Source organism: Rhinatrema bivittatum, chromosome 9 (genome assembly GCF_901001135.1).
Source record: "Rhinatrema bivittatum chromosome 9, aRhiBiv1.1, whole genome shotgun sequence".
Taxonomy (NCBI): domain Eukaryota; kingdom Metazoa; phylum Chordata; class Amphibia; order Gymnophiona; family Rhinatrematidae; genus Rhinatrema; species Rhinatrema bivittatum.
This window is the reverse complement of record NC_042623.1, coordinates 164,792,035-164,817,878: the sequence shown is the minus strand read 5'-3', so window position 1 is coordinate 164,817,878 and position 25,844 is coordinate 164,792,035. Positions and strand designations below refer to the sequence as shown.

At 44.3% G+C, this 25,844-nt stretch overlaps 1 protein-coding gene across 1 annotated transcript in view; it reads left to right on the top strand.

The window, feature by feature from the left end:
• The window catches only part of AIRE (autoimmune regulator), a 114,502-nt gene extending 89,355 nt beyond the window's left edge, over nucleotides 1-25,147 (top strand). The window contains exons 12-14 of the mRNA XM_029617321.1: nucleotides 4,212-4,305; nucleotides 20,606-20,674; nucleotides 25,025-25,147. Of these exons, the coding sequence (XP_029473181.1) occupies nucleotides 4,212-4,305; nucleotides 20,606-20,674; nucleotides 25,025-25,105 (244 nt within the window). The 3' untranslated portion in view covers nucleotides 25,106-25,147. The remainder of the gene's footprint in view (nucleotides 1-4,211; nucleotides 4,306-20,605; nucleotides 20,675-25,024) is intronic.
• The last annotated feature ends 697 nt before the right edge of the window (nucleotides 25,148-25,844 follow it).

Below are 25,844 nucleotides of genomic sequence, written 5' to 3'. Positions count from 1 at the left end.
CCTATGCGCGGCCCCGGAGGCTGGAAGGTGGAACCCACGGCGTTTGTTGAGCTGAATGTAGGGCGGAGAAGGCCCTCTGGAACTGGATGCTGGCTGAGAAGGGTATCTGGTCCAGGGTGCTGGCTGAGAAGGCCCTCTAGAACTGGGTGCTGGCTGAGAAGCATCTCTGGGGCTGGGTGCAGGCTGAGAAGAGTCTCTGGGGCTGAGAGCATGGTGGTAAGGGTGAACTTCAGGAAACACTGGAACAGCATGTTGCTATGCGTGGATGTGAATGCAGGTAAGCATGAACTGTTACACTGGAACTGAGTGCAGGTATGGGTGGAATCAGAATGAAATATAGGTAAGCATGAGCTGGAAGAGGGGAATCAGAGCAAGGAAGACAGACAATGACAGGATAATCCAGGAGAAGGAGTACACTGAACATGCAACACAAAATGCCCGAAGGCAGTGAGGCAAAGAAGTCCAAGGGAAGAAGAGAGTAATAGCACAGCTAGAAAGGGATTCAGGGAGAGAGGGAACAAGAAGGCAAGCAAGAACTAGAATGTCTGTAGACGAGACAGCAAGATCAGCAAAAACCAGGAGGCCCATTGGCCACAGAGCAAGGCAAGGAACAGATAGCTAAAGCAGGTAGCCCAAAGGAATTTGATGCCAAGCACCGAGGCATGGGCTAGGCAGGGTTAAAAAGGGAGTTCTGGATATGGAGCAGGAAGGCATGGAAGGCCGGGCCAGCCAGGGCAGCATGCTCATGGGGGTCCTCTGGTGGGGAGGAAGCTGCATAGCAGCCAGAGTCTTAACAGCATGTTTGAAGGTATAATAAAGAGATACTGTTTTAAGAAGGCTAGAATCAGTTTAGTTTGTCTCCACACCTGTAGGAATCACCGCTCGTTCCCACAGCACATAAGTACCAGTGCATAAATAACTTTTCTCGTGTGAAATAGGGTTGGATATGGGGCAGGTCAGGGGTGTTCAGGAGAGGGACCAATATTAATGTACATGAATCTTGATTTTATAATCTGCGAATGCAGCATGTATAGGGCTGTTACCTGCACATATTTACTTCTGCTCTTCATCAGGTGTAACTCAGAATAAAACTTATTATAGTGAAAAACTGAGTGGCTGAGGGCTCTGGATAAACTGGGGGGAGTACAGGCTGAAGAGCTGGAGATGTTTGGATGACCTAGAGATTACTTGGGCAAACTGATGTACTAATCAGTAAAAATGTAAATTTCCTTTCTCTGTGCATGTTTTAAAATTATCTCACTTGTGCGTGTAAAAGTCGACAAGTTCTAAGGAGGATACACAAATAACATTTCCTCATGTAACTGCTTAAAATTAGGAGCAAACATAAGCACTAGCCATATTTTATAGAATCCACGCACACTTCTGTGGATAATATAAAATTCTAGTACACATGAGCTTGCGCCATATGCTCGTACATATGGGTGCATGCACGCTCGATTTAAAGTTACCATCCCTATGAATATTTAATGTGAACTTTCATTTCAAATTATTTTGAAATCATTTGCAATAATATTTCTTCCTATAATAAGAAATTGATATTTATTTTACTGTGCTGGACCTTAAAATGCATCCTTAATAACAGAAAGGATAGTTCCTTCCTGAAATTCATATTTGGTGGAATATACTGTAGTGTGTTCGACATACAACTATGAAGCAGTTGCAACCGAAAAATAATAATAGACATAGAAAATTCCAGGAAACCTAGAAACTTTGCAGTCATTCTGTATTCCAAATGCTATAATTGACTAATTGTTACTTTTTTTTTTTTTTTTTCAATTTATACTTTATTAAGATTTCTTCATCATTTTACAATGCAAAAAAGAAAAAAGAAAATATTGATTCACATCATCAAGAACATAACCATAACCACTCTACCATCAAAATATCATGCGCAAACAATATCCAGCCCACTTAACGGGGAGTTACAAAAAGGAAAATTCAAAGGAAAGATTTTCATATCTAACATGAAATTCTAGGAGAGAGCCTATTATACTGCCAGTTATTCCCACCTTTTAGGAGAGTGAGCTACCATGCTTAGCCACCTTTATCTAACAGAAAGCATTCCAAGTGAGGTGGTTCCAGAAACACAAACTTATTTTTTTGAAAGATAATTAAGCACTTACATGGGAATTTAAGATGAAAGGATGCCCCTAGGGATATCACTCTCTGTCTCAGATTCAAAAACTGTTTCCGCCTCAGTTGGGTATCTTTGGAAACGTCCGGGAATACTTGGATTCTCTGACCGCAAAACATAGTTTCTTTATTTCTAAAGTAATTTTGGAGAACCAGATTTTTCTCGCTCTCCAAACTAAACATTACTAACAAAGTGGCTCTTGTTTGTATATCATCATTAGATGATTCAAGAAAAGCTGTCAAGTTAGGGCTAATAGGTACTAAAGTATCGATCCCTCCTTCAGGGTTCAATACGTCTCTTTTTTTTACAGGTAAATAATACATTTTTGACACCACCAACTCCTTTGTTATTCCCAAAATTTCTTTTACATATTTGTTAAAAAGTTCTTGAGCAGATAACAACCTAATACAAGGAAAATTCAAAAACCTTAAGTTTTTCTTTTTCAATATATTTTCAAAACTCTCCAATTTTTTATAAATTATTAAGGAGTCTTTCATAAATGCATTACTTGCAACTTGTAATGTAGCCATTTGAGAGTTACTTGAATCACTTAAAGTTTCCAAATGTACAATTCTTTCATTATGGTCCTCCAAGGTTTTCCTAGTTTCCACTGCTAGGTTAGTGGATTGAGCCATGGAAAGAGAAAGCATTCTTTCCATTTTGGTAACTACTCTCCAAACATCTACCAGGGAGATGTTATCAGGAGGGGTTACTTCATCATTTATTTCAGGCAAATTACCTTCCGGCATACTTCCCCTCACAGTAATAACAGCAGTCCCCTCCTGCCTTCCTGATATCTGCTCTCTGGATTCCGGAGATGTTAAATCTGTATTCAGGGGATCAGAAATATTACTGATTCCCTCCTTACCAGGAGATATATTGGGGGACTGGTCTGTGGCAGGACTAACGGATGCCCCTGAGGAGAAGGAGATATCTGGGATGACTTCTCTAATGGACTGACTTACCCTCCTTATGAGGTGCTGGTCCATTGGTCCAATAATATCTCCTCGAGTTGGAGTGGAGATCGCCATCTTAGCCTTCCGCTTCTTTCCCATCCACAATTTTCTCCTCCGATAAGCAAAACAATCAAGACTCAGTTAATGGGAGAACGAAAATTTCTCCCTTTGGCGCGCGGCTTCGGCGCGCCGGCGGCTGCGCGCCACTATCCTCAGGTTTAAATAGAGGCAGCGGGCCTTGATGACGTCAGATAGGCGGGGTCTGGTCGGCGCTCCTCCGTCCGGCGTCCCTCTCTGCCGTGCGGCTCCAAAACACGCTGCAACCCTCTCAGCGTGTCTCTCCTCCAAGGTAACTCCCTTGTTGTTACTTTTTTTTTTACTGTATCATTAGATAAAATATGTTGTACACTATCAGCCCAATTTTAAAAGGCCCAATCATGTAAAAACAGGGGGTTATGCACGTGGCTTGCCCTTTCGCGAGCTGCACTCATTTTCGGAAAGGCTTGGCCACGCACATAAACCCAGTTACACGCTGAAGTGCCATGCCTCTCCAAAGGGGCGAGCTGGGGGGCGGGGTCTGGGAGGGGCAGGGTGGGGGGCAGGCCAGGACAGTGCTATTAGCCACTGTCCCAGGGAAACGTGTGCCGGCAGCCAGCCAGAGCGCAGAATCTACTGCTACTCCAAAGGAGCAGCAAGGTAAAAAAAAAAAAATCTAAGAGTTAAGTAGGAGGTAGGGGTTGGGAAAGAGAGGGGGAAAGGTAGGAAGGTTAGATAGGGGTATAGGGAACTGGGGAAGCCCTACTTGCATCATCACATTGTAAAATCCCCCCCCCCCCCCCGTGTGTGTGAGTCACGGGCTGTCCACACATGCACCGGATTTTAAAATCCAGCAAGTATGTGCGTGCGGCCATCGGATTTTATAACATGCGCGCGCGGGTCTTAAAATCGACTCCTATGGTAGTAGTATCCTCCCAGACAGGTTAATGTTATGTGAACCAAATGGAAATTGTATTAAAAATGTTAATGAATTCAATAACAATGATATAAACACAAAACAGAAATAAAGTTCTCCTTTTCTTTACTCCATTGCGCTCTGTTAGGAGCTTGAAGTGTAAATCCTGCTGCAGCAGACCTGGAGGTGGCTTGGTGGAGGGGGGACTGTTTGCGGACAGCCCTGTACTGGGAGCAGTAAAGGTCAGTGTTATATAAGTGGTGTTAGTGTATGAAGGGTAGAGTAAGAATTAATAAATGTATTAATTATTTGTAACTTAATTAAATGTTCTAAATTACTTTGGGGCTTGGGAAATAGAGAGCATCTGTGCAATGTTACTGTGACAGTGACTGCTCCAAGTATTTCTAGAGCAGCTGCAGAGAGTTGCGAGGTATTTGATTACTCTGAAAATCTATTGAGCATTTGCTCTATAGTAAGGTAACTGCCCCAGTGCCTAAGGACCCATACAGATGACATCATCAATGATGTCAGTGGGTGGCTAACTGAGCAAATGCCTGAGGGCACATTTTAAGTTAAAAACTGGGGAATTAGGTAATTTTAAAGATTTTAAATTCCAGCGATTTTGTGGCAGGCATAAAGAGAAACAGCCACCTTATTTTTGAAACTCAGTAAAAACCCATCAAAAATTCCAGATCCTACAGGATTCCAATACTCACATAAACTGAATAACATTTATATATTTAACACTAGTGGTTAAGTGAGGAGAGTTTTTCGACTTGGGAAAAAACACCTTTGTACAGAAAATGTATTTATTTAAATACTTACTTAATTAAATGGACTTAGAGCCCTTCCATCTCACTAAATTTAAATAAATATCTTAGTAAATTGGAGAAAGGTCCCAAGGAGACCCATAGAGAGGAATGAGGAGTTTTGTGAAGGATTATTTCAGAGCGAGAGAGAGATTAAAATTTAGAATCTTGACACAAAGGATCTCAGAAAAGTTTTTTTTTTTTTAATAATGAGAAAGTGACTTTAGAGTATGTGTGAGTGAAAGTGAGTGATCTTGGAGTGATTGTGATTATTTTGGTTAAAGTTCTATTCTATTTTATGGGTTTTAATTATATTTTATTTTAAACTTCAGCCCCAATTACAGCTGAAATAAGGTTCATCAGCTGACTGCAGTATGGCAGCTCATAACCAAGGAAGCTATATCCTTGTGGACACCATGGTTGCAGTGTAGCTCCCCTGAAGTTATACTACTGTGTGTCCTGTGTAACTGTACATATTTAGGACAACTGATATTAACCAACCATCTGAGCTAAAAATGAAACTTATTAGTACTAAATGTTTCTCCTTTAGACAGTTACATGAACTAGTAGAGAACTGTGAAATTCTTAAGGCAAAGCTGAACATGTTTAGTACTATTTTTTACAAGTGACATAATTAGCAGCAGGAATCTTACAGTTTTTTTACTCTGACAGTTTAGAACATAGACTAGAGCGAGAGCTGAGAAGTGCTGAGGAGAGGAGCCTGCGCTACTGCTGCCTATAAACTGAGGCCTACTTACTGTCTAAAAAAGCGCTAAATAGTTAGGAAACACTGAAGGGTGAATGGGAATGTGCGATAATATATTACTTAATTACTTCAGGTGAGATTTATATCTAAATAGTTAAATTTAAAACTGCTGAGCCATGTTTTTTTTTCCTCAGCATATATAGATGGTTATGAGAGTTGGCAATTGAGAGATTGTGATTATAAAAAGGAAAAAACACTAAAGATTCAGGGGCGGATTTTAAAAGGCCCGCGCGCATAAATCCTTCCGGATTTACGCTCGCAGGGCCCCGGCGTGCGTAAGTCCCGGGGCTTTCGAAAAGGGGCGGGAGGGGGCGTGTCCGGGGGCGTTCCCGAAATGACGCAGCGAGTCGGGGCGTGCCCCGGCGTTTCGGGGGCGAGCCCGGGGGCGTGGCGCTGGCCCGGGGGCGTGGTCGAGGCCTCTGGACCAGCCCCCGGGACCGGAGGATAGAGCGGGGCTGCCGGCAACCCGCGCAAAGTTACGCCTGCTGAAAGCAGGCGTAACTTTGCCGACAAAGGTAAGGGGGGGTTTAGATAGGGCCGGGGGGGTGGGTTAGGTAGGGGAAGGGAGGGGAAGGTGGGGGGGAGGGCGAAGAAAAGTTCCCTCCGAGGCCGCTCCGAAATCGGAGCGGCCTTGGAGGGAACTTGCAGCTTGCGCTGGGCTCGGCGGGCGCAGGTTGCACAAATGTGCACCCCCTTGCGCGTGCCGACCCCGGATTTTATAAGATACGCGCGGCTACGCGCGTATCTTATAAAATCCAGCGTACTTTTGTTCGCGCTCGCGTATTTTTTAAAAATCTGCCCCTCAGTGTATAAAAAATTATTCCCAGACATAACCAACGTCTCACCCAGTAACCAATTTTTAATAATTAATAAATCTTGATCCTAAACAAAGAAGAATTATACTTGAGTGTTTCAAAAATTCAAGTGGCTAATAACACTTAATTTACTCTCAGTCAGGCCGATACAGTACAGTACGCTCCGTTGGAGCGCACTGTTAACCCGCCACTGGACGCGCGTTTTCCCTTACCCCTTATTCAGTAAGGGGCCGAAAACGCACATCCAATCCGCCGAACCTAATAGCGCCCGCAACATATAAATTCATGTTGATGGCCCTATTAGGTATTCCCGCACGATACAGAAAGTAAAATGTGCAGTCAAGCCGCACATTTTACTTTCAGAAATAAGCGCCTACCCAAAGGTAGGCGCTAATTTCTTCGGGCACCGGGAAAGTGCACAGAAAAGCAGTAAAAACTGCTTTTCTGTGCACCCTCCGACTTAATATCATGACGATATTAAGTCGGAGGTCCCGAAACTTTCCAAAAGTGAAAAAAAAAATTTGAAGTCGGACGGCGGCTGTCGGATCGAAAACCAGACGCTCAATTTTGCCGGTGTCCTGTTTCCGAGCCCGTGGCTGTCAGCGGGCTCGAGAACAGACGCCAGCAAAATTGAGCGTCGGCTGTCAAACCCGCTGACAGCCGCCGCCGAGCCTCATTTAAATACAGAATCGCGTGCACAGGAGAGTGGCCTGTGCGTGCACCGGGAGAGCGGGCGAATGCCCGCTCTCCCGCAGACTTTACTGAATCGGCCCGAGTGGTAGCAGAAAATAGAAACTGAGAGAAGAGGCCCAGAGAATCAGGAATGTTGTCCTTTATTAGGAGAGGGTAAGCGAACAAGAGAGTCACTGAGGACAAATATTAAAGAGACTTGGATATAATTAATTATAACCAAAGGAAGGTATATGATTTAAATTGTATGAATAAACACACACCTATCTCAGTTCTCTTTCCAGTGCTAGCCATCTAAAAAAAATAATAGAATATATTAATTCAAAGGATTCTCAGTTTAGCTCTGCTATTCCTATAGTTAGGGTTAATAGATTATCTTTTGTTTTCTTAGCTTGAATGTATATTAGTTCACAGTAGGATATGAGACACTGTTGTGACCTCGACGTGGGTTGTGGACCCTTGCCCTGAGTTGAGATTGTCACCAACTGGGAGGAAGACCAACCACAGGTTCTCAAAGTCAAGAGGCGAGGCTGATGGATGACAGGGGTTGAGGCTTCACCATTACCAACCCCGTTTCCCATAGGTTGAGTCCTTGGGTTCCGGGGGCCAGCTGGACTTAGGTGGACCCCTGTTATGAAGTTCCGAGGAGTGACAATCCGAAGTCCAGGGCAGGTGGCGAGCAAGAGGCATGAGGTCCAATCAGATGTCCAGGGCAGGTGGCAAGTAAGAGGCATGCAGTCCGATCCGAAGTCCAGGGCAGGCAGCGAATAAGAGGCGTGAGGTCCGATCCGAAGTCCAGAGCAGGCGGTGAGCAAGAGGCGTGAGGTCCAGTTCAAAGTCGAAGTCAGGGAAATCCATACGAGGGAGAAGGAGCTGGATCGGGACTGGAAGGCAGGAACAGGCATGTGGAAGTCGGGAACAGGATATAGGAAGACAGGAACAGGCACTTGGAGGTCTGGAATGCTGAAACAAGCACAGCACCAGAAGGAGCAACAAAGCAGATTTGTTGCCAAGTCGCCAGAGGGGCATCAGCTGCAGGTTTTAAAAGGGCAAAAGCCCTGATATCAGTGGGGAGGGCCGGGGGCATCTTCCTGCCGCGGGCCCTTTAAATCTTTGCCGAAGGCGAGTGCGTGCACCCAAGGCAGGGATCCGCTGGGAGCAGCACCGGCAGCATCCTGCATACTGGAGGCCCTGCACCAGCGCCAGTAGCGATGGAGGCCCTCCGGTCTCGGGGAATGGCGCCAGAGGAGGGACCGGCCTGGCCCATGAGTACAACAGACACATTTAGACACACATATTAGAGTAACAGAAGATTTTCGTCGGAGGAAGAGAGGTAGTATTTTTTATTGATTTTATTAAAATAGAATAGTAGGAATATTCTGATTCTCTCTATCGGGCCGATACAGTAAAAATCGCAGGAGAGCGGGCGAGTGCCCACTCTCCTGTGCGCGCGATACAGTAAATAAATTTATTTAAATATTGCCATGATATTAAGTCAGAGGGTGCACAGAAAAGCAGTTTTTACTGCTTTTCTGTGCACTTTTCCGGTGCCCGGAAAAATTAGCACCTACCTTTGGGTAGACGCTAATTTCTGAAAGTAAAATGTGCAGCTTGGCTGCACATTTTACTTACTGAATCCGCGGGAATACCTAATAGGGCCATCAACATGCATTTGCATGTTGCGTGCACTATTAGGTTCGGGGGGGTTGGACGCGCATTTTGGATGCACTATTACCCCTTACTGAATAAGGAGTAAAGCTAGCGCATCGAAAACATGCGTCCAAATGCCGGCTAACAGTGCGCTCCGTTGGAGCATTGGGCATAGATTTGAGTGCACCAGGTTGCGCGCACAAATCTACACCACACATAAGTTTTAAAATCTGGCCCTAAGCTTTTGTCCAGAAATTGTTTTTTGGCCCTGCAAGATGAACTGAGTCTAGAGCACACTGTACTGTATCGGCCTGTATGTGTTTAAGACTGGGGTGTTGTGTAGACCTGTTCCAGTCCAAGGCAACACAAGTTATCATCTATCACTAGCATCAACCTTGGGTTCTTCCATACTAATGCAAGCCAGCTTTGAACACAACCTCCGCCCTTCTATCTATGTATATTTAGAATTAACCCAGATATAAATGAATAAATAGGAACTGACTTAAAAAAGGCAGTAGTAGTATAAAGTGCACGTAATATAACATAACATGATAGAGTGAGTAAAAGAGAAGAAATTATAACAAGACAACATATTTAGATAGTTAGGAAAGATCATAGAACATTTAAACAGTTGGTCACCATACTTACCATGTGATCTGAAGTTGTGATCTTTGTTATACCTGGAAAACAGAAACAGAACACAAAGAAAAATTCTAAAGAGAAAGAGTTGTATAAAATGTATAATACCAAGTAAAAATATATTATACTTATCTGATAAACTGCTGTGAAGGAACCCATTCCTAACTCTAATTCTGATAATTTCCGGAAAGAATATAAACATTTCTTTGGGTTATAATAATTGTGTTGTTAAGGATTTATAACAACACTATTGTAATATTATATTTATGTTCGGGCTTGCATTGACAGAGTTACCTGTATAATTTACTTAAAGAATACTACCAGCTTGAATAAAAGAAAAATAAAAAAATAAAATTTCTTGGCATAAAAAATTATTAGCAATAACTTTTCTGTTGTTTTCATAGTTAAGCTCTCTAGTCTTATGAATTTAAATAGATTTCAGGAAGCCCTTTAGCCTCGGTCTTTTACTAAATACACGTGAGAGTGAGAGAGTTGTTCCAGACCAGGGGGTTTACATTATTTTACATAACTGTAGTACATTAGTGCAGTACACAAACATACATAAAAACCTTCCCACCCTATTACATTTTTAGGAGGTGATGTTCCTAACATTCCCTTTCTCACCACCTCTGCACATTTGCTGTCCATTATTACTCTAGACTCAGTTCATCTTGCAGGGCCAAGAAACAATTTCTGGACAAAAGCTTAGGGCCAGGTTTTAAAACTTATGTGTGGGCGTAGATTTGTGCGCGCAACCTGGAGCACTCAAATCTATGCCCAATTTTATAACATGCGCACGCATGGGGGTGCATGGCTTTCCCTGTTCCCTCCGAGGCCACTCCAAAATCGGACTCCTGACCCCCCCCAGATTTGCCAAAAGTCCCTCGTGGTCCAGTGGCAGTCCTGGAGCAATCTCCTGCACTCGGGCCGTTGGCTGCCATGGCACCGATAGCCTTTGCCCTCACTATGTCACAGAGGCTATCAGTACCATTGGTTGGCCCCTGTCACATGGTAGGAGCACAAGATGGCGCCGGCCATCCATTGCTCCTACCATGTGACAGGGGCCAACCAATGGCACCGGTAGCCCCTGTGACATAGTGAGGGCAAAGGCTATCGGTGCCATTTTGAATACCGGCAGCCGAGAGCCCGAGTGCAGGAGATCGCACCAGGACCCCCACTGGACCAACAGGGACTTTTGGTAAGTCTTGGGGAGGTCATGAGGGTGGGGGTTTATTCGTTAGATATGTTGTATTCGTGGGGGTTTGCCATTCATTTTGTGACCCCACGAATTCAACGAATAGGGACATATACGTTGTGTATTGCCAATACCTCGAAAACGAATGCACACCCCTACTATCTGCCATCATGTTCTCTGTGGGGAAATATTTCAGCTTAACTAGTTCCTTTTCACACATATCCCTCATGTAGTACTTTTGTATCCACACGTTTCATGTTTGGCCTGATTTGTTTTGTGTCCACCATTTTGATATACCCTTGGTTGTAGGGATGTGAATCGTTTTCCATATCGTCTTAACGATAGAAATCGTGTGGCAGGGCAAGAAAATCGTCTTAGGCACGATTTTTTAGTTAAAAAATCGTTAAAAATCGTTTTTTCCGATTAGTGCGCACTAACTCGAGTTAGTGCGCACTAACGGGAGTTAGTGCGCACTAACTGGGAGTTAGTGCGCACTAACTGAAAATGATACAATTTGACACTTTTCAGGTCAGTTAAGGTCAGTTTAGGAATGAATATGTATTCCTATTGGCTGCCCTCTTATTTATTCATGTTACCAAGTTTCCTACTGACAGTATATGGGGGATGGGAAATGGAAACAGTTGGTAGCTTGACAAAACAAGTAATGTGATCAGTCAATGTGACTAGAACTTGTGCCCTAACCCTGATACCAGGGGTATTGTGATCTTCCTGCACACAGTGCCCTATCCCTATTAATACCAGGAGTGTTGTGATCTTCCTGCACACAGTGCCCTATCCCTAATACCAGGGGTGTTGTGATCTTCCTGCACACAGTGCCCTATTCCTGATACTGGGGGTGTTGTGATCTTCCTGCACACAGTGCCCTATTCCTGATACCGGGGGTGTTGTGATCTTCTTGCACACATCCCGATATCAGGGATAGGGCACTGCATGCAGGAAGATCACAACACTCCTGGTATTAATAGGGATAGGGCACTGCATGCAGGAAGATCACAACACTCCTGGTATTAATAGGGATAGGGCACTGCATGCAGGAAGATCACAACACCCCTGGTATCAGGGATAGGGCACTGTGTGCAGGAAGATCACAATACCCCGGAGGAGTGAGGGTCAGGCAGCTCCCCCCTGTCTGTGAAGCCAGCCTCTCACTAGTAATGCAGGGAGGGAGCTGTCTCAGACTTCACCATCCTCCCCCCCCCTCACCCACACACCATTCACTAGCTGGGACATGGGGGAAGTCAGGAGTGAGGGTCAGGCAGCTCCCCCCTGTCTGCGAAGCCAGCCTCTCACTAGTAATGCAGGGAGGGAGCTGTCTCAGACTTCACCATCCTCCCCCCCCCCCCTCACCCACACACCATTCACTAGCTGGGACATGGGGGAAGTCAGGAGTGAGGGTCAGGCAGCTCCCCCCTGTCTGTGAAGCCAGCCTCTCACTAGTAATGCAGGGAGGGAGCTGTCTCAGACTTCACCATCCTCCCCCCCCCTCACCCACACACCATTCACTAGCTGGGACATGGGGGAAGTCAGGAGTGAGGGTCAGGCAGCTCCCCCCTGTCTGTGAAGCCAGCCTCTCACTAGTAATGCAGGGAGGGAGCTGTCTCAGACTTCACCATCCTCCCCCCCCCCCTCACCCACACACCATTCACTAGCTGGGACATGGGGGAAGTCAGGAGTGAGGGTCAGGCAGCTCCCCCTGTCTGTGAAGCCAGCCTCTCACTAGTAATGCAGGGAGGGAGCTGTCTCAGACTTCACCATCCTCCCCCCCCCCCCCCCTCACCCACACACCATTCACTAGCTGGGACATGGGGGAAGTCAGGAGTGAGGGTCAGGCAGCTCCCCCCTGTCTGTGAAGCCAGCCTCTCACTAGTAATGCAGGGAGGGAGCTGTCTCAGACTTCACCATCCTCCCCCCCCCCTCACCCACACACCATTCACTAGCTGGGACATGGGGGAAGTCAGGAGTGAGGGTCAGGCAGCTCCCCCCTGTCTGTGAAGCCAGCCTCTCACTAGTAATGCAGGGAGGGAGCTGTCTCAGACTTCACCATCCTCCCCCCCCCCTCACCCACACACCATTCACTAGCTGGGACATGGGGGAAGTCAGGAGTGAGGGTCAGGCAGCTCCCCCCTGTCTGTGAAGCCAGCCTCTCACTAGTAATGCAGGGAGGGAGCTGTCTCAGACTGGTATCAGGGTTAGGGCACTGTGTGCAGGAAGATCACAACACTCCTGGTATTAATAGGGATAGGGCACTGTAAGAGATGACTGTAGTAGATTGAATAAAGATCTGATGTTTCTGCTCTCCTCACACCAAACAAAAACAACACACAAGCAGAGAAGCCCTTCTTACAAAGCTGAGCTAGTGAGTTAAGTAGGAGGAAAAGTAAACATACTGGTGCCAGTGTGGCTACTTAAAAAATACACTTACCAACAATCAATTACATATATTTGAACTGTGTACAGTTCCAGCCAGGACCACCTTTCTAAAATGCACAGTGATTGGCAAATTCAACATGCACTAGCATTTCAGGTGCCTGCTAACAAAAATAATAAACAAACAAGTTCTAGTCACGTGAGTGCTGATCATTACATTACTTTTTTTGTCAAGCTTCCAACTGTTTCCATTTCACATCCCCCCAACCATATTGGTAACATCAATAGATAAGAGCACAGCCAGCCAATAGGAATACATACATACATATTCATTCCTAAGTGACCTTTACTGACCTGGGAAGTGTGAACACTTTGTTTCATTTTCTGTTGGTGTTCGTTAGTTTCCAGTTCCATTTCCCATCCCCCCAACCATCACCTCAGTGGTAACCTTGGTAACATCAATAGATAAGAGGGCAGCCAGCCAATAGGAACACATATTCATTCCTAACTGACCTTCAGTGACCTGGAAAGTGTTTATTTGTATCATTTTCAGTTAGTGCGCACTAAATCGAGTTAGTGCGCACTAACGGGGAGTTAGTGCGCACTAACTCGAGTTAGTGCGCACTAACACGATTTAACGATTTTTAACGATAAATCGTTAGAATTTCTATTGTATCGTGTTCTATAACGATTTAAGACGATATAAACATTATCGGACGATAATTTTAATCGTTGAAAAACGATTCACATCCCTACTTGGTTGTATTCAGAAAGCTGTATTGGTGTCAGTTGATTGATCCCAAAGTCCAAGAACAATTTGTATAGTCATGCAAGTTCTCTGAAAGCTTGCTCTGCAGCACAGTACTCTGCCTCTGTAGAAGACAATACTACATCTGTCTGCTTCTTGCTCAACCTTGTGATAGCTGCACCTTTGTGAAAGAAAACATATTCTGTTGATTTTCTATCCATCCTATCTCCTCCTCAGCCACAGGGAAGAATACCTGGTGAAATTGAGGGAGATGAAGAAAGAAATCAGGAAAGCAAAAGGTCATAAGAAAGGATTGACAAAGAAGCAAAGTGAGGTGACAAAACATTTTTCAGATATATCAGGTAAAGGAGGAAGATCCGAAATGGTATAGTGAAATTGAAAGGTGACAAAAAGCAATGTGTGGAGTGAGATGAAGAAATGGCAGCAATATTAAACAAATTCTTCAATTCGATGTTATTAAAGAAGATCCTGAAGAAGGACAGGTGCTGGTTCACAAGACAGTAGATGGGGATGGAGTAGATGAAACTCCGTTTACGGAAGAGAATGTATGGGAAGAGCTAGGTAAACTGAAAATGGACAAGGACATGGGGTCAGGTGAGATACATTCCAGACTACTGAGTGAGCTGAGAGATGTGCTGGTGGGTCTGCTGAAAGGCCTGTTCAATAGATCCCTGGCACATGAATAGTGCTGCAAGATTGGAAAAGATTGGTGGTGGTCCCACTTCACAAGAGTGGTAGCAGAAAGGAGGCTGGAAACTACAGGTTGGAAAAATGAATGTAGATTCTGCTGAAGGAAAGTTGGTCAGTTGCTCAATTTGAGGCAGCATAGATTTACCAGGGAAAGGTCCTGTCAGACAAATATTTTTTGATTGGGTGACTACAGAATTGGATCAAGGAAGAGCGCTCAATGTGATTTACCTGGATTTCAGTAAAGCTTTTGATATGGTCCCACATAGGAGACTTGTGAACAAAATAAGAAGCTTGGGAGTGGGTGCCAAGGCAAAGGCATGGATTGCAAACTGAAAGGAGACAGTGTGTAATGGTAAATGGAACCTACTCTGAAAAGAGAATGGTGTTAAGTGGAGTGCCACAAGGATCAGTTTTGGCACACAAATGCTTTTTCTCCCTTCCTCACATACAAAAAAAAACATACACACACACATACACATGTTCTCTCTCTCTCACATACACACACACATGCTCTCTCTCTCTCTTCCCCCCCCCCCCCCCCCTTCCAAGCAGAACGGTCAGCAGTATTAGTCTCATCCTTCAGTTCCTGCGGCTGATAAGAAGATTTTTTCTTTGGGTCACAGGGGCCAGTCCTGCAGTGACCACCTGCTCCTTACAGCAGCACATACTGATCAAGGGGTTAAAGGAACAATTAGAGAAGATAAGGCCATTGCAGAAAGATTAAATTATTTTTTTGCTTCAGTGTTTACTGAAGAGGATGTTGGGGAGATACCTATATCGGAGAAGGTTTTCATGGGTGATGATTCAGAAGGACTGAACCAAATCACAGTGAACCTAGAAGATGTGGTAGGCCTGATTGACAAACTGAAGAGTAGTAAATCATCTGGACCGGATGGTATACACCCCAGGGTTCTGAAGGAACTAAAAAATGAAATTTCAGACCTATTTGTAAAAATTTGTAACCTATCATTAAAATCACCCATTGCACCTGAAGACTGGAGAGTGGCTAATATAACCCCAATATTTAAAAAGGGCTCCAGGGGTGATCCGGAAAACTACAAACCAGTTAGCCTGACATCAACACCAGAAAAAATAGTGGAAAGTGTCCTAAATATCAAAATCACAGAACAGAGAGAAAGACATGGTTTAATGGAACAAAGTCAGCATGGCTTTACCCAAGGCAAGTCTTGCCTCACAAATCTGCTTCACTTTTTTGAAGGAGTTAATAAACATGTAGATAAAGGTGAACCGGTATATGTAGTATATTTGGATTTTCAGATGGCGTTTGACAAAGTTCCTCATGAGAGGCTTCCTGGAAAAGTAAAAAGTCATGGGGTAGGTGGTGATGTCCTTTCGTGGATCACAAACTGGCTAAAAGATAGGAAACAAAGAGTAGGATTAAATGGACAATTTTCTCAGTGGAAGGGAATGGGCAGTGGAGTGCCTCAGGGATCTGTATTGGGACCTGTACTTTTCAATATATTTATAAATGATCTGGAAAGAAATTCAACAAGTGAGATAATCAAATTTGCAGATGATACAAAATTGTTCAGAGTGGTTAAATCACAGATTGTGATAAATTGCAGGAAGACCTTCTGAGACTGGAAAATTGGGCAACCAAATGTCTGATGAAATTTAATGTGGATAAGTGCAAGGTGATGCATATAGGGAAAAATAACCCATGTTATAGTTACACAATGTTAGGTTCCATATTAGGAGCTACCAACCAAGAAATAGATCTAAGTGTCATGGTGAATAACGCATTGAAATCATCTGTTCAGTGTGCTGCAGCAGTCAAAAAAGCAAACAGAATGTTGGGAATTATTAGAAAGGGAATGGTGAACAAAACGGAAAATGTCATAATGCCTCTGTATCGCTCCATGGTGAGATCGCACTTTGAATACTGGGCCGGATTTTAAATGCCCTGCGCGCGTAAATCCGGCTGGATTTACGCGCATAGGGCCCTCGCGCACCGGCGCGCCTATTTTGCATAGGCCGCCGGCGCGCGCAGAGCCCTGGGACGTGCGTAAGTCCCGGGGCTTCGTAAAAGGGGCGTGTCAGGGGCGTTCCGTAAATGACGCGGCGTTTCGGGGGCGTGACGTGGCATTTCGGGGGCGGGCCTGGGGACATGGCGCCGGCCCGGGGGTGTGGTCGAGGCCCTCGGACCAGCCCCCGGGTCGGGTGATGGCGTGCCAGCAGCCCACTGGCGTGCACAGATTTAAGTCTGCTTTCAGCAGGCGTAAATCTGCCAACAAAAGTAAGGGGGGGGGGGTTAGATAGGGCCGGGGGGGTGGGTGGGTTAGGTAGGGGAAGGGAGGGGAAGGTGGGGGCAGGGCGAAGGAAAGTTCCCTCCGAGGCCGCTCCGAAATCGGAGCGGCCTCGGAGGGAACAGGCAGCGCGCGCTGGGCTCGGCGCGCGCAGGTTGCACAAATGTGCACCGCATTGCGCGCGCCGACCCCAGATTTTATAAGATACGCGCGTAGCCGCACCAGGCGCATACTTTTGTTCGCGCCTGGTGCGCAAACAAAAGTACGCGCTTGCGCAAAATTATAAAATCTACCCCACTGTGTACAATTCTGGTCGCCGCATCTCAAAAAAGATATAGTTGCGATGGAGAAGGTACAGAGAAGGGCGACCAAAATGATAAAGGGAATGGAACAGCTCCCCTATGAGGAAAGACTAAAGAGGTTAAGACTTTTCAGCTTGGAGAAGAGATGGCAGTGGGGGGATATGATAGAGGTGTTTAAAATTATGAGAGTTCTAGAATGGGTTGATGTGAATCAGTTATTTACTCTTTCGGATAAAAGAAAGACTAGGGGGCATGTGGCACATTTAAAACTCATCGGAGAAAGTTCTTTTTCACTCAACGCACAATTAAACTCTGGAATTTGTTGCCAGAGGATGTGATTAGTGCAATTAGTGTAGCTGTGTTTAAAACAGGATTGGATAATTTCTTGGAGAAGTCCATTACCTGCTATTAATTAAGTTGACTTAGAAAATAGCCACTGCTATTACTAGCAACAGTAGCATGGAATAGACTTAGTTTTTGGGTACTTGCCAGGTTCTTATTAGGGATGTGACTCATTTTTGAACGATTAAAATTATCATCAGATAATTTTAAAATCGTCCTAAATCGTTAGAGTGCACGATACAATACAAATGCCCCCGATTTATCGTCAGGGGCATTTGTATTGTATCGTTAAATAGGGCACGGGAATTATTTGGGGGAGGGCGGGAAAACTGGCACACCAAAACAACCCCTAAACCCACCCCGACCCTTTAAAACCAATTCCTTACCCTCCCCCACCCTCCCGAACCCCCCCAAAATGTTAAATTACCTGATGGTCCAGTAGGGGGGGGGTGTCCCAGTGCGATCTCCCGGTCTCGGGCCATCGGTGCCATTTTGGCTGCCACTAATTAAAATGGCGCCGATGGCCCGATTAAAAAAAACAACCCATCCGACCCTTTAAATCGACCCCCCCCCCCCCAAAACCTTTTAAAATTACCTGGTGGTCCAGGGGGACCTCGGGGGGCCTTGGGGAGAGGAGAGATCCAGGGGGGCCTCGGGGAGAGATTTCCCGTTCCCAGGCATCACCTGTTCTAAAAAAAAATGGCGCCGATGCCCCTTTGCCCGTACCATGTGACAGGGTATCTGTTCCATTGGCCAGCCCCTGTCACATGGTAGGAGCACTGGATGGCCGGCACCATTTTTTTTAGAACAGGTGAATTTTAAAAGGTTTTGGGGGGTCGGGAGGGTGGGGTCGATTTAAAGGGTCGGGTGGGTTTATTTTTTTAGCGGCGCAGGCCTCCCTAAAAAAAAAAATTAGCTATGTGAATTGGAATCGGAAACGATTCCAATTCACATATCTTAATGATCAGATTCACACACACCCCCCCCCCCCCCCCCAGCCGAATCTGATCGTTAAGACGATCTGGCACACGATTCACATCTCTAGTTCTTATGGCCTGGATTGGCCACAGTTGGAAACAGGATGCTGGGCTTGAAGGACCCTTGGACTGACCCATTATGGCATGTTCTTATGTTTTTATGCCCTGTTGCTCTTCCTCAGGGTCCCTGCCAGCCATCTTACCACTTCTGGCTGGGCGGCTTCTGCTCTTCTTCAGATTGCTGTCAGCCATGATGCCATTACAGTGGGGCCATGATGTTTCTTTTTAGTTTTCCACCAGCCATAATATCACTTCAAGCAGGGCCGCGCTATTCCAGGGCTGCTGTGGTGTCCTTTGGGTCATGATGCCTATGGCTGAGGCCATATTGACCATAGACATGCTACAGCTCTGGTAGTTCCAGTTTGATACATTTTCAACTTTGCCAGGGACTGCAAGAAAAATGTTGCCCCTTTTCAAAGAGTTGAGTCCAGTATAGTGTGATCTCATTTCTAGCTGCTTGCAGCTTTGTAGAAAAGTTGGGTAATGACAGCACTTCCCCCCCCCCCCCCCCCTCATACTTCAGATCTTTTTTCTTTATGTGTGCTGCCCTCAAGTTAACTTTGTACAATAGTTTAGATTAGTGGCTATTATTTACCTTGGTTTCTCCTCCTTCCCAGTCTGTGTGCAAATGGTGCACATTATTCAGAACCAGTGCACACTAGCTGAAATTTAAAAAAAATGAAATTCGCTTCCCCTTAAAAATAGCCCCAACAAAATGAAATTTGAGTGACAGCCTCCCACCAATGAAATGATATGATACAAAATTATATTTGGTCTGCAAACCCCTAAGTCTATTATCGGATCCATATTCAGTCACTGGCCAGATTGCAAAGCTAGCTGGATAAACGTATTCATCTAACTTGGGAGAGATATTCAGTGGTATAGCCACACTATTCATCATAGGCGGCCATTTTAAAGATAACCTAAGTTTATCAATCTAACTTTAGGGCAGCTCTAGGTGCAACCAGAGTTAGCCAGATATGTTATCCAGCTAACTCTGATCATCCGAATTAGCCAGAAGATGTAGCCAGCTAATCTAACTTCCCAGAAATGCCCCTGAAATGCCTCTTTTATTCAACTAAATTTTGGCTGGATAATGAGATATCTAGATAAAATTTAGATGGAAAAGTGGGGAAAACATTAAAAAGTCGGCATTTAGCTGGATAACTTGTGAGTTGTCCAGCTAAATGCCTCTGAATATGGAATATGGACCTCTTAATTTTCAAATAGGGTATCAAGTGACGATTACAAGTAGAAGATATAGGGCTTCTGATGCCCCCTTTGTGATTTGCTGAATTGCACTTTCTGTTGCACTCTTCTCTCCTTGCTCTGGGTCTGTTATCATTTTGTCTTCCCATTGTTTCACTTTTTCTGCAGCAAGTTTTTAAAGTTTTGTCTCCATTTTCCTGTCTTTTTAAAATTAACAATTTGTCCTCTCACTATTCTCTGCTTATGCACATCTTTGGGATTGCTCTCTGTCTTATTGTTTGCTGGTTTTTGCAGTTTACCAGGTTGGTTCCTGCAGAGCTCATCTTCAGATTTCCTCCTCCCTTAAAGTCATCACAGGAAGTCACTTATTTTTATGGTTTTCTTTTAAAACTGATTGATTTATATAATTTTTAATTGATTGATGTCATTGGGCATATGCTTATTTGTATTTATGCTTATATTTCACCTGATCTATGTTCTATGTGGCTTAAAGCTCTTAGACTGCACCCCTGGATATTATTGTTCTATTTTATAATGAAGTCCATTTTCAGTGTGACTGTAAGCAGGAAGTTACCTGGCTAAAGTTACCCATATAACTTCAGGACTACATTTTGTATGTCCAGACAAAGTAAATTTATTAGAGTAGTGTTCAATACATTTTAGTCCAGCACATGGAACAGTCTTCCTCTCTTCTTTTTACCCAGCTAAAATTTAGCTGGATAAAATTTGGCTGGTGATAAAAGAGAAATGTTCAATTAAAGGTTTTTGTCTGGGTAACTGAAAAGTTATCTAATAAACTCCTTTAAATATGGACCTATGTTTATGACTTTTATTGATCAATGCCAATTTTGTTTTATGTTTTCTGCTATGTTTGTATTGTTTTTCATAGTTGGGTTTTTTTTTTTATTACAACTCATCTTGAATTAACAATGGGAAGATAAATTTGAAGAAATAAGTAAATAAATTAATTTCAGGTGATTGAAGACTCAGCAAGTGGGGATCCAATGCTGAATAAAGAAGAATTGGACACTATTATAAGTGAGGTAAGCTGCTATTTATTCATGATTTCTCATGCCATTTTGATTTATCAACCTTGTCTACTGTTCTCTACTTTTAATCACAAATCAAATGTAAGTGCTTCCACTTAAGAGACATTGTACATAATATATGTCCAAAGTCAAATAAACATGCCAGGCATTCTGCAAGACTAGTAAAGAAGACACATTTTGTTATCTGCTCCCCAAAGAATCTGCATCTGCTAGTAATAAGTTGGACTTGCTGGGAAAAAAAGATTAAGTCTTGAAAAGCCTTTTTATTTTAATAAAGGATTAAACTATAACTGGCTGTATGTTATGTTAGTTTTTTTAAGGCTAGTATTTATTTGCGAGTGTAAAGAATTATGTCCTTCTGGTAGTGAAGATTGTGGGACCGAAGGTCCGAGGTGCAGGATATCAGACTGGTAAGCCCTCGAGGAGCGAGTACCTGGGGGTCCAATCCTGAAAGTAGAAATGAGAGAAAAGACCCCCGAGGAGCGGTTGTCTTAGTTAGTGAATAACAGAGATGTGAATCGTGTGATCGATCGTCTTTACGATCGATTTCGGCTGGGGGGGGGGGGGGAATCAGATCGTCATGGTTTTGTTTTTTTAAATATCGTGTAAATCGTAAATCGGGGGAGGGCGGGAAAACCGGCACACTAAAACATCCCTAAAACTAACCCCGACCCTTTAAAATAAATCCCCCACCCTCCCGAACCCCCCCAAAATGTCTTAAAGTACCTGGGGTCCAGTGGGGGGGTCCCGTTGTGATCTTCCACTCTCGGGCAACGGGTGCGTTGATAGAAATGGCGCCAGCGCTACCTTTGCCCTGTCATATGACAGGGCAAAAGTAGCACCGGCGCCATTTTGCTTCCTGTCCCCCGATGTCACGAGCGTAGAAGATCGCTCCCGGACCCCCGGTGGACCCACAGGGACTTTTGGCCAGCTTGGGGGGGCCTCCTGACCCCCACAAGACTTGCCAAAAGTCCAGCAGGGGTCCGGGAACGACCTCCTGCACTCGAATCATGTTGCCGTACGGCCGGCGCCATTTTGCCATCGCTCCCGGACCCCTGCTGGACTTTTGGCAAGTCATGTGGGGGTCAGGAGGCCCCCCCAAGCTGGCCAAAAGTCCCTGTGGGTCCACCGGGGGTCCGGGAGCGATCTCCTACGCTCGTGACGTCGGGGGACAGGAAGCAAAATGGCGCCGGCGCTACTTCTATCAACGCACCCGTGGCCCGAGAGTGGAAGATCACAATGGGACCCCCCCACTGGACCCCAGGTAATTTAAGACATTTTGGGGGGGTTCGGGAGGGTGGGGGATTTATTTTAAAGGGTCGGGGTGGGTTTTAGGGATGTTTTAGTGTGCCGGTCTTCATCGAATGACTTATGAGGAGAGATTGAAGAATCTAAATATGTACACCCTGGAGGAGAGGAGGAGCAGAGGTGATATGATACAGACTTTCAGATACTTGAAAGGTTTTAATGATCCAAAGACAACGACAAACCTTTTCCGTCTGAAAAAAATCAGCAGAACCAGGGGTCACGATTTGAAGCTCCAGGGAGGAAGACTCAGAACCAATCTCAGGAAGTATTTCTTCACAGAGAGGGTGGTGGATGCTTGAAATGCCCTTCCGGAGGAAGTGATGAAGACCAGAACTGTGAAGGACTTCAAAGGGGCGTGGGATAAACACTGTGGATCCATAAAGTCTAGAGGACGTGAATGAATGTGGAAAAAAGGATTTGCATTCACAAAAAAGCAGGGAGTAGCTTGCTTGTTACGGCGGTTACTACCCCAAACCAAATAAGCCTGATACTTCACTTTCAATGCATATCCAGCATAGCTCTCTGCTTCAACGGCAAAGGATATCCAGCATAGCTCTCTGCTTCAACGGCAAGGGAGAAAGACTGATACTTCACGCACGTCCAGCATAGCTCTCTGCTTCTACGGCAGGGGAGAAAGACTGATACTTCACACATAACCAACATGGCTCTCTGCTTCAACGGCAGGGGAGTAAGTCTGATGCTTCACTTTCAATGCATGTCCAGCATAACTCTCTGCTTCAATGGCAGGGGGAATGAAGAAAAGAGGATCTATATACAGACAACAACCAAAAAGGACTGAATTACATAGTCTGGGAAAACAAATAAGCATGGGTGTAGCTTGCTTATTGCGGCGGTTACTACCCCTAACTAATTAAGCTAAATATTTCACATACATGCAGCTCTAACACTGCTCTCTGAATTAATGGTGGGGGTGGAAGGGAAATAGAACCAAAAGGTTACTAAGAGCAAAGAGTAACAGATAAATATGAGAAAAAATGTGTAAAGCTTGCTGGGCAGACTGGATGGGCCGTTTGGTCTTCTTCTGCCGTCATTTCTATGTTTCTATGAGAGTGAGAAGCCCATATATGTAAGTAGAACACGGAAGTGGGAAGCCTGCGTGTGTGTGTATGGCATGAGAGAAACTGTTCAGGAAGGTGACTCGTGTGTGTGTATCAAAGACTGTTTGGGAGATGATTGGTGTGTGAGAGTCAGAAGCTGGTCATGGGGGCATGACTGGTATGGTGTGTGTGTGAGAGACATGGGCCCTAAGGAAGATGACCATGAGTATAGAGCTTAGCTTCTACTGCTGCTTCTGGTGTGTGCCACGGCCTGAATGGAAAGGGAGTAGGAGAGCTGCTGGAGGGGGTAAGTAAAGGTGGCTTTTTAAGTTTATTTTTCTTGATTGACTGCCATTTTAATTATTTACTATTATGTGATGTCTGCTTTTTTGAAATATTTTATTGGTGTTTGGAGAATGTTTAATAGTTTTTATGAGTTTTTAATTGTTGGATGTTATTCTGTTCATAGCTGTTTGGAAACATTTATTCTGCATATTGTATAGTTTTACAATTATTTCTGTGTGGGGATCTATAGCTGCTTGCCAGTTCTGTTTTCCTAATAAGAGGTGGTATTGGTTTTTAGGGCCTGATTTAATATTTGTAGTGTTGCCTTTTCATAGATAGGGTTGCTCCTGTTTGAGTTTATTCCATAATACAGGTGTAACTGTGTGCGGATTAGTTTATGTGCATTACTACAGATCCTGGGAGTATGTTAGGTTGGTTCTGTGTCTGTTACCGAGATGAGATATTTTACTAGCATGTAAGCGTTTGTATCAGTCTTATTTGTTGTGTTTTCTCAAGAGGACATGCATTGGTGGCAAACTGCTGTCTTTTCATAAGTAGGGCTATTGAGCCTGGAAGTAGAAGGAGTTTGAGTTGCTGTTACTGAGATGACACCAGAACCAGAATATCTTTTTTGTAGGGTGAGTTGTATGGGGAATGTCATAATTCTGCTTTACATCCATTATTGTGGGTCAGGGGGGTTCCCGTGGATGCAAACTGTACTTTTACATCTAGCCCCGTGATGATCATGGGTCAGTGTGTCATGCATGTGAGAACCATCTGTCAGGTGTGTCCCGACAGAAAAAAGGCTGAGAACCACTGCCTTAGGGTACTTGTGACCTGGATTTGTCACTGTTGGAAAAAGGATACTAGGCTTGATGGACCTCTGGTGTAACCCAGTATGAGAAGTCTTGTGTTCTTATAATGGGACAAAGTCAACATGATGTTAGCCAGCTAAATGAATATTTGGTAACTTAACCAGATAAAATCTAGCCAGCTAATAAAATAGCTAGCTAGAATTTAGCTGGCTGAGCTGGGGTCATAACTGGAACCTAACCGGCTAATTCCGATATTCATTTAGCCAGATAGCTTACAGGATCATTCATCAAGCTGTGATAGGCCGTTACCGCGTGCATTATGGCGGTATCACGTGCAATACCACCCTAAAGCACAAGATAACTACCGCATCATGACATTAGGATCTAAATGAGGGAAAGGGGAGGGGCTAGGGTGGGGTTAGAAAAATGTTGATTCCAGTACCACTGTGGGTGATAATGTTTTAGATATTATTGCCAGCAGTAGTACCGGAAATAACACCACCTCCCGAATTGGTGGTACAGGGGTGATAGTATGCGCCGTGGCTGCAAACATGATGGGTGAAAATGCACTGCTGCGATGTGGCCGGGTGCACACTATCACCCCTCTGTCCCTTTTCTGACCATGGCTCATCATTCTGCCATATTTATAGCGGAATGAGGAGTCTAGGATTTATCTGGCTAAGTCTAGTCAGGCCAAAGACCTGAAGTTAGCTGGCTAATCTGGTTAACTTTAAGATAGCTTGCTGTAATCCATAGTGTGGCTGCACAATTGAATATAGAGTACCTCCAAAGTTAGCTGGATAAGTTTGTCTGTCTAGCTTTGCTGTCTGGACCTCATGGATTTTAACATTAAACCTTTTTTCTTTTTTTTTTTGCAGAGCTCCTTTGATGGTATCCTACAGTGGGCTTTTCACAACATGTCACGTCCCCTATCAGAAGCCCCAGGATTCTTCTGTTAACCTCTGAGAGATAAATAATCTGTCCATTATTAAAAGAAGAAAGAGTGCACTGCCATCTCCAGCCTGGGATCCCCATCACATTATAGACAATTACAGATATGTGAAAAAATATGCAGCACAATTGAAAATAACAAAACGTAGGCTGCTAGTCTGCAGAAAAACTGGGGAAAATGTCTACGTCTGTAAATTTTGGCAGCATAAAATTCAGTGGTAAAAGCTTTGAGGCAAATGGTACAAAATGGCAAAATTCACTTTGTTTTTTTCACAGTTCCTTCTTTTGTTAAGCCAATAAAATACTGCAGACTCTACAAATATTGCATTTTTCATTTTTTCCACAGAAATTCTCACATCAAAGTCAATGGCAAATTTGTTAACAAAAATGTGAATTTTGTAGAACATTCATAAAACTTTGGGAAATTAAAATATTAGGTTTTTTTTGTATCCTTAATGTTGACATCTTGCAGTAAATCCCATGTAATGCATCCTATCTGTACACAGCACACCAAAGAATCATCTCCCATGCAAACTCATGGTTGTTGTTTTCTTCTGCTCCCATCTATACCCCATCTCTGCTACTGAAGGGCATGACAACACTTCCAAATTCTCTTGTTTTAAATTTGCCTCCTGAGCTTCAATAGAGTTGGTTAAAACTTACTTTGAAGATGATTCAGTTACGAACTCAGTTGTAGCTATAACTTCACTTGGTAGATTAGGGAAAATAAAGAGTAAAAGAAATATG